Raw genomic sequence first — 9,081 nt, 5'->3', positions numbered from 1 at the left:
GCAGAGCCCCCATCCTCCCGTCAACCCGGGCCGACCTCCCGGGCCTATAGCAGTGACGCTGCCCCTGAAGAGAGGGATGGGGAGTAGGGATGTGAGTTCTGGGAATCCTCAGAGCTCCGGCCCCCCATATCCCGGTCATTAGGTCCCCATTTCTGTCCTGCCTCGAGTGGCCCTTCACTCTCTCAGGGGGCTCCAGGGATGTAGCCTATGGGCTGCCTCCAGCCTCCAAACCAAGGAGAGGCCTGCTGCCTCTTGCCGTTAATCGGGTCCTTCTCCCCCGCCAGGGTGGGATTCAACGCAGCAACCACTTATCCTAAGAAGCATCCGGCCTGATTCTGGCCTCCCTTATGGGTTTGCAGAGACAATGACTGAGGGGGCCTGTCACCAGCCAAGGGGCTTGAGACCTTTGGTGTAGGGCCCCTGTCAAAGATTTCCCCCCCACATACATAATCCCTCCTGGTACTGTGAGGCACCTGTGTGGGGACCAGGAACTTGGCCCAAAGTCTGCACTAAAAGAAGGACTTGAAATAAGACATGGGGCTTGTATAGAGGAGCCTTTGCTTTAGATGAACTTCTAGGGGGCACGAAGGTGTTTACTTATTAGAGGGAGTTCAGGTTGATTGTTAGGTACTTTCTGCCTTAAGGGAAGCAGGCAGACAATTCTCCAGCACTTAGAATGTCGAAGGGGCTTTAAAATCCAATGCACTGGCCCTAGAGCTCTTCCTTGGTTCCAGTCTGGAAATGAGAAGGACAGGTCCTACATGCCATGTGTGTCCCTTGCTTAGGTCTTCCTATAGCCATCCTCATTGGGAGTGACACCTGGGGTCTCAGCAACACCTTCCCAGACTGAGATGTACATGGGGTGCGAGGGTTTGCTTGGTCCCTGGTCTCACTGTCCCAGGAATGTGGAGTTTCCACTCTATGGGTGCCAGAGGCATTGGGCAGCACCCAAGGAGTTCTGGCTGTCCTCCAACACTGTGCCCAGGGAATCATCATTTCTCTGTGATTCCTGCCCAGTAAGGGAGTGAGGAGGGAGGACAGGGCTCTGGAGCACAGAGGCTGTGGAGGAGGCTCTGCCCCTTAACCTCAAGCTGAGCTCTTGGGGGGAGGGGGGTTGGGGAGAATCTCAGAGACCGGGTCTGGTGCAGAAGTCCCTGGCTCTGCAGCTCGAAACCAGGGGGTCACGTGGCAGGTGGGGAAGCTGAGATGTGGTTCAGTGCAGGATAGAACCTCTGAACTGATGCTCCCAGAGAGGGGATCTGCCCTGACAGTGCCCTGCAGCCTGGGCCAGGACCGGACTGTTACTTTACCTGCTTTTCCTTTCCCCTCTCTCTCAGTGGGAGGCCCGCCCCCAATTAAGGACCCTGGGAAGTTTGAGAGTTTGCATAACATCTTCTCCTGCTCTACTCCGAAGCCCAGCGGTGGTCCTGAGTGCCCCTGCCCCCACCAGTCCAGGGCCACCCTCCTGCTAGGAACCACCAGCCCTGGACTGCTGTGCATGCTCCCGTGTGTCCATGTGCACCTCCAGCAATGGCTGAGGATGCTCTTCTCTCACACTTGGTGGCCAAGATCCCTGGCTGGGCCCGCAGTTTAGGCGGGTGACTCCGGGAAGGGCTGGAATCCTGGCTGGATCCAGCTCCTTCTTCCTTGGAGGCCCAGGTCTAGTCTGGCTGGCAAGGCGGCTGGACTCTGGTAGCAAGTTTGGGTGTGAGGGGGGGCAGGGAGGGGAAGGCTTGATTTATCTCCTTTCCTTTTATGCCCCTCTCTGCATACACCACGCACACCTGGAGCCCGTGTTAGGACCGCCTAGGCTTACAGTGGGTGAAGGAAGCCGCTACTGCCACCGAGCCCCCAACCCCCGTTCCCTGGTTCTGAGCTCCCAAGTTCTAGCCTCTTCCAGTCCTTCGGAATGTATCTGCCGCTGGAACCCGACCGAGTTCTGTATTCTTAACAAATTTCGTTTCAAATGGGATTTCAAAATAAAAGTTACTAGATCCTGCCTTACCCTCGTGTTGGATTCATGTGGGGAGCCCCTGGTCCCTGTCCCCTTCCTTCCTCTTCCCCAGCAGCTCAGCCTCCTCCCGGCTTTCGGCCTTTGGTGAAAAGCAGAGTGAAAGGAGGCCTACTGTACTTGAACTCCAGGCACCTGCTGTTCGGCCCCGCAGCTCAACACACCTACTTGGCACCCAGGAGCACCGGACCCGAGCTGGGGGATGGAGCCACCCTCAGTCCTGCGCAGGGAGAATCCGCCTGGGCCAGGATCAGGGGCCTCAAAAAATGAGGTTAGGACTAGGGAAACCTTCTCCACCCCCAGGTGTCCCAGGTACGGGGACTGTCCACCAGTGGCCACCAAAGACGTTGCAGGCGAGAGGCATCAGGACTGGGGAACTGTCCCCTGCGCCCGTACCAGTCGCTGCTTTCAAGGGAGCACGGTCTCTCTTAAGCCCCGCAGGCCGAGGGACTGCAACATGGTCTGTCCTCCTTGACCAGAAAGGCCGAAACTTTTCTATTTTTTACCCAGAATCTCTATTTTTTTTTTTTTTTTTTTTTTTTACCCAAGTTCTAAATGTGCTTTGCAGCTTTGGATTGCGAGGAACCCAGGGACTGCGAGAAGAAAGGTGAACGGGGTGGGGGGGAGCGGGGAGGGCACGGAGGCCCGAGCATGGTTCAGGAAGAATCTCGCTCCAGGCTGGCCGTTCTCAGCACCTAACACTTTGCAGTTCAAGGCCGGCGTGGGCGCCCGGGGAGGGTCGTGCACAGCGCGCGGAAGGCAGAGAAGGGTTAGCGGATCCCAGGCCCGACACTCCCGTGGCGCTCTGCCCGGAGCGCACCTGCGCCGGGGGCGGGGGGGCCCCAAGTGGTCGGTCCGCAGCTGAAGCCTAAGGATGCCACTCGAGCGGGGGGGGGGGTGGGCGGCTGCTTCTGAGCCCAAAGGAAAAAAAAATCCCGGTAGGAGTGGAGACCTGCGCTCCGGGACCCCCAGCGCAGGGCATGGGCCTCGCCCCCTTGGCCCCAAATTCCGTGCATAGGGAGGGAAATTTTCATTTTCAACTAACTCAGTCCTCAACCGAAGGGAAAGAGAGTTCCGGATTAGGCGTCGGAAAATCAAAATAACAAGAGAGCTGTGAGAAACACCCGAAGAGGTGCTCAGAGCACGTTTTAAAGAGAACGTGTGTTCGTTGGGGTGGGGGGGTTGACGGGAAAATAGTCAAACACATCCCTCATCTTTCTCCAGGGTGAAACCAACGGAATGGTCCCCAGATCCGGCTCCACGGGAAAGAGTCCTGCACCCCCTTCCCTGGGCGGCTCCCCGCACCTCCTCCCACCCACACCGTTGGAAAACACCCGACTTACTTTACATTTTATTTAAAATCTCAACACTCGATCATTTATTTCGTTTTTTGCAACCAAACAAGTAATAAATATTATTTAGCACTTTTTTTTTTTTTTACAAAAATAAAACAGATGATACACTCTCTGCAAGGGACGGCGGTCAGAGGAGGGATGTTATGTGGCAGATGCCGTGAAGCCCATATTGCCACGCTGGGAGCGCCGAGCCGGTTTGCGAGGACGCAGGAAGCACGTGGGAAAGTTTGTCATTTGTGTTAAACGTGGCAAAAAGAAACCAATATAGAGGGAACCCGGCTTCGACTCCGGAGGGGCTCGCAGTCACGTGAGCAAACAGCTTAGCAGCACGCACTTACCTCATTATTGATCATATATTTACACATCCAAGAAAGAAAAAATTAAAAAAGCCAATAGAACTCCCAAATAACCCAAACTATATTCACAGCACATGCCTCTGAGTTCTGTCAAACCCTCAGGTATCAGAATGACTGCCCCCAATCAGGGAATAAACCAAATCACTTTGTGCTTAGAGACGAAAAGAACGGGAAGGAGGGAGAGTCTATTTTAAAATAACTAAAAACAAAACAACAACAACAAAAAAACCACACCCGCCCCCAAAGTCGACAGTTTTAGATTCTTCCAATCCACAAGTGGTTCTATTCTGACCTTCTATAAAGCTTGCTCGCACTGTTGAAAAAGGAACATAGACAGATTTATTAGAAAACCCCAAACCCCCCAAACCAACAGGAGCGACAGGGAGGAACGGGCTTTACCCAGATTGGACGCGACCGTAAGTGCTTCTGGTACCGAACGCCAGCTTCCAACTAACCCGTGGCCCCTGGCCCTGGGCCAGGGACGACCCCGGAGGCCGAGGCCCGACGGCCGCTCGTGGAGCTCAGCTCCCCGCGAGTCTCCACCCGGCGAGAAAGGAGGAAGGAGAGACAGTCGCCCACGCTGTCCTCCCTCCCTCCTTCCCCCGTGTAACGAAGTGCTGCTCGGGTAGAGTGAGGAAACCACCGTTTTAAGAATCCACTCTTTCTTGGGAAATGGCTGGGGGCGGGGGGACGTCGAGGGAGGGATGCACCTAGCAGTGCCTTCTTACAAAACGGTGTCTATCGGAGCAGCGCTGTTTAAAGCCAGAGAGGGCTGAACCGGGTCCCAGAGCGAACGCCCCTCTCACTCGCCACTGTTCAGTGCGCCCCCCCTTTGCTCCTGTTCCCCAGTGCGGCTACCGCACCAACGCCCCCACCCCCACCCCCAGCCCAAGGTCCTGCGCTCCTCAGAGCTAAGCTCCTGGGGGGGGGGCGTCCCCCCCGCCCCCCCCCCACCCCCGGCGCCGGCCAGTCCTTGCTTCCCCACAGCCTCCGGGTCTCTCCGCTCGCCAGAGCGCAGCGGCGCGGGCCAGCTCACTTGGCGTCGGAGGTGAGGCGCGGCAGGCTGCCGGCGCCCATGGCCGACACGTGGTGGTGCGGCGGCGGCACCTGGCACATGCTGCAGGGGCAGGGCATGCCGCCCCAGTGCTGGAAGCCGCCCGCTGCCCCCGCTGCCGCCGCCCCCGCCCCCCAGCGGGGCCGCTGCCGCGGCCGACGGGGACTTGAGCAGGCCGTGCGGGGGCCGGATGGAGCCGACGGACGACAACCCGGAGCCGGGCAGGGAGGCGCTGGACACGGCGGCGGCGGCCGCGGCGGCGGCGGCGGCGGCGGCGGCGGGAGGCAGGATGGGGGTGGTGAACCGCCGGGTGGTGTGCGGCGTGCGCGGCGGCCGCGGGGTGCGCCGTGGCGGCGGGCAGGGGCGCCGAGTGCGCCAGGCCGCCGCAGGCTGACGGGTGGAAGCCCGCGTGGTGGCCGCCGTAGATCTCGCTCACCAGTCGCTTCATCTCCTCCAACGAGTTGGTGAGCATGAGGATGTAGTTGCGCGCCAGCAGCAGCGTGGCGATCTTGGAGAGCTTGCGCACCGACGGGCCGTGAGCGTACGGCATGACCTCGCGCAGCCCGTCCATGGCGATGTTGAGGTCGTGCATGCGCTTGCGCTCGCGGCTGTTGATCTTGAGGCGTAGCTGCTGCAGCTCGGGCTCTGTCATCTGCTTCTTGTCCTTCTTGGTGGACGAGGCGGCCGCCGACGAAGTGGACGACGACGTGCTGGACGAGGATGACTTGAAGCCGCCGCCGCCCAGCTTGTCCCCGGGGTGCGCGCCCGCCGCGCCCATGGCGCCGCGCAGCTCTGCGCTCAGCTCTGGCGGGCAGTCGCTCGGCGTGGACGAGGACACTGTGCCTCCCGTGAAGCCGCTGCCGCCGCTGCCTTTGCTCCGGGCGGGCAGAAAAAGGTCATCGGGCTCTGGCGACGACGGACGACTGGACACCAGGCTGGCGTCCGAGTCCATGGCCCCGAGGGATAGTCGCAGCTTTCGCAGAGTCCTCCCTCCCTCCCTCGGCCCTCGGAGCTTTACGCACGCCTCCTGCGAAGAGGAGAAGAAACAGGAGAGAGAGAGAGAGAGAGAGAGAGATCGAGCGTGAGGCATTCAGAAAGAGAGCGAGAAGCTGCTCCCGCCTGCACCGCAGCGCGCGGTCCATGCGCGGGTGGCCGGTCGCTCCGTGTCCACCTCGCTGTGTCTGGCCTTCCTTCCAGCGGCACGCAGGTACGCGCCAAGTAATCCCCCTCTCTCCCTCCCACCACTCCCTCCGCTCTCATCCACAGGTTGTTTTATTCCAGGGAGCATTGGATGCCCCTCAGTGAAGGCGGCATTTAGAAGGCTCTGTGCCTTCAGTTAGGAACGGGGAGGCTCAGTCCCCAGGGCTGGAATGGCAAGGCAGGATTTTTTTCTTTGGGATCGTGGAGTTCTAAAGAGAGAAGTCTTTATTGGGTTTCTCCAACGCATCGACCTTATCTCCATCGACACCGCGCCACAAACACACACAGGCACCCAGCGCCCACGAGCCTAGATAACATGCGCTGCGTCCGGGGGGCTGCGGGGAGCTTGCCAGCGGACCCGGACTTGGCCAGAAGGAACTGTGGTCGCCCCGACTTCTCGCATTTGGGCGAAGGGGATGCTGCGATGAGTGTGGGGAGAGTCAGCAGCGACGGCACTCGGCAGACCTGGCGGGTAGGGGCGGGATCGGGGCCCTCTCCCACGGAGCTTCCTGGGTCGCAGGCGAATTGAGGGGCGTCTGTCCCCGGGATATAGACTGGGGCTGCTGGGGGGCGGGGACACTTACTGTGGATGCAAGGAGAGGAGCTCGCTCCCAAAAGCCGCAGCGGAGAACCGGGCTCCGGGCGCCGAGGTCGCGCTGGTCTATAATAAGCATCCGCACCTTTCGGGGCTCGGCCGGTTTTTATAGCCCGGTGGCGGCGGCTACCGAGGCGGCGGTGGCCGAGGCGGGGGCGGGGAACAATGTGCGGGTCCTGGAGGGGCCGCCGCGCCAATGAGCTGGGCCCGCCCGGGGGGCTGGGAAGCTGATGTCATCCGGGCTAATTCCGCTCAATGAAACTTGCCGGGTCCGCACACGCCTCCTCCGCGCGCACAGCCAATGGGCGTCGGCGGCCGGGAGATTCTTGGGGAGGGACCGGAGGAGGAACCCGTGGAGGGGGTGTGAGAGGCGAGGGGGAGGAGAAGGGCGGGCTTGCCGGGGAAGTACCGAGGGCAGAATAGAATGTAGTTAAGATGGAGAGAGAGAGGGAGCGTTGTCAAGTTTCTATGAAAATACGGTGGCCACAGAGTCAGGCTGGGGGATGGGGTGGGCTGGGGGTTCTGCCCACGAACTAACCTGATACCCAACGCGATCGGATCTTTTGGGGATGCGCACGAAGAACCCCGGCGATTCCGGAGCTGGGACTGGAGCCTCCTCTTTTGCTTTTCATCTCTCTCTGGGGTTCTCGCGGCCTGTCCCTGTCTTAAGGGTTTCATCAACACGTGGGCATTTTGAACCCCAAATGTAAAGGACAACCAAGCACAAAGCCCCGACTTTCATCTCAAGCTAAGCGCGCCTCCGGGAGCTGGCGGTAGCGGCTCCTCGGCGGACGGCTGGTAGCGCCCCCAGCTGGGGGCACGGCCTTGCGAGGCAGAGGGCGGGGAAGGAAGTAGGGGACCTACTCCTGAACGCTGTTTTGAAAGAAATCACAACTCTTCATAAAGTCAAGAATGTAGACACGGGGACGAGATATTTCCCCACAGTAACCACACTAACAGAAGGGCAGAGTCTAGAGCCCAAAGTTAAGAGCCCCCCCCCCCAATTTATTAGCTCTGTAACCCGTGACGGTATTTTCAGCATCATTCTTGTGGTCATCACCACGCCATGGAGTAGGAGGGAAACGCTAGTTAGTTTGCTGGGGGGGGGGGGGCGGGGAGTCTAAGACCTGTGCAAAGACTTCTCTAGGCCTTGGGCCAGACAGTGAGATCCAACTCCTCAAGGCCGTGTTCAGACACATTGTAGCAATCACAGCTTGGCTGCGATACCCAGAAACTCCTGCCCATGAGGGATGAAACCTGGTTTTAGAGAAGCAGCTAACTGAGGTAGTTTAGTGAAAATCTACCCATTTTAGGGATGGGAAAATCAAGAGACTGTGTCTGCAGCAAGCCTACAGAAAAGAATTGCTAACCCTTTACAGTGCAGATGCCTACATTCCTTACAGTAGTGGCAGCCCTGCGTTTCTAACTTGTTCCCTGAGCTGGATTCCTTACATCCATACCGTTCCGTACAGAAGTCTGGTTCTGCACATCCGGGACCCTAGCCCTTAATCTGTACAAGCACATACACAAACACACCCCAGCCCTCCCTCCTCTGTTTAGTCGTTGTTGGGGAACTTTTACTTTGCATGTATGGCTGGAATGGCGAAACAGTAATTCGCCTTCAAATTGGGAAAGCACAAAATAAACAAATACAAAAATAAGCCCACGGTGTTGCTCCTGGCGTCTGGGTAAAACGAGGATAGAAAACCTAGCCGGCTCTCGCCTTCGCCCCCGTCTCATGCTTTCTGGAGCATTATTTTTCAACCCGCGTGTTTCCCAGTTGGCTCTGCAGCCATCCATTAAATATGTACTTAAAACATGAAGAACTGAAGCGTGGAGATATGTCGGGCAACGGTTATGGAGGATGACCCATAACCGCTGAATTAGGAGAATCTGTCACATGGTGGAACTCAGGAGGCGGGGGTGGGGAGCAGGAAGAACTTGGGTATTAGAAGCTGGTTCCTTTGAGCCTCTCTGACCACAGACAGTGAGGACATTCTGCGGAATGTGAGCTGTGGGCCACCAGCCGAGGCGTGGACTTGTGCGCACGCCTGTGTATTTAATAAACACCGGCAGGCGCACCGTGCACGCGCCTGGGCTGCAGACGCTGAGGTTAGTCCAGAGGGTGGCACGTGTCCTGGAGCCCCGGTTCCTTCTTTTGTTGCTTGCCACCGGCAACTGTCCTGCGTCCTGCGGTCCGTGAGAGTGCGCGGTCTGGGGTCCTTTACGTGCTTCCTCCAGTAGCTGGAGTTGGAAGCCGGGGCGAAGGTTGAGGGGCCCATTCTGGCACCATGCGTATTTAGAGCCTGGGAGGGCAGAGCCAGGAAAGCTGGCTTACTTGCCGGGTTCCCGCATGAAAGCGCATACGGATGCTGCAGGCCCCAGCCCTGTGCCACTGAGCAAGGTCAGGGGTGGCTGTTCTGGGCTGTGCAGCGGCACCTCGCGGTCCTCACTCCCCACGCCCGGCTGGCAGCTCTAGGCTGTAGACCTCTTCTACCGGCAGCATCCCC

General features: G+C 58.8%; 1 protein-coding gene across 1 annotated transcript; it reads right to left on the bottom strand.

Moving 5' to 3' along the window:
* Positions 1-3,365: 3,365 nt before the first annotated feature.
* Positions 3,366-6,779, bottom strand: OLIG2 (oligodendrocyte transcription factor 2). Its single transcript, XM_027585335.2, is given in 4 exon segments — positions 3,366-4,889; positions 4,891-5,070; positions 5,072-5,803; positions 6,561-6,779. Coding segments are annotated over 4 exon segments (1,137 nt in total). The 5' UTR covers positions 6,651-6,779; the 3' UTR covers positions 3,366-4,754.
* Positions 6,780-9,081: the final 2,302 nt, after the last annotated feature.

This window comes from Zalophus californianus, chromosome 1 (assembly GCF_009762305.2).
Source record: "Zalophus californianus isolate mZalCal1 chromosome 1, mZalCal1.pri.v2, whole genome shotgun sequence".
Taxonomy (NCBI): domain Eukaryota; kingdom Metazoa; phylum Chordata; class Mammalia; order Carnivora; family Otariidae; genus Zalophus; species Zalophus californianus.
Note: the sequence above shows the minus strand (reverse complement) of the source record. Positions and strands in the feature narration are given on the sequence as shown.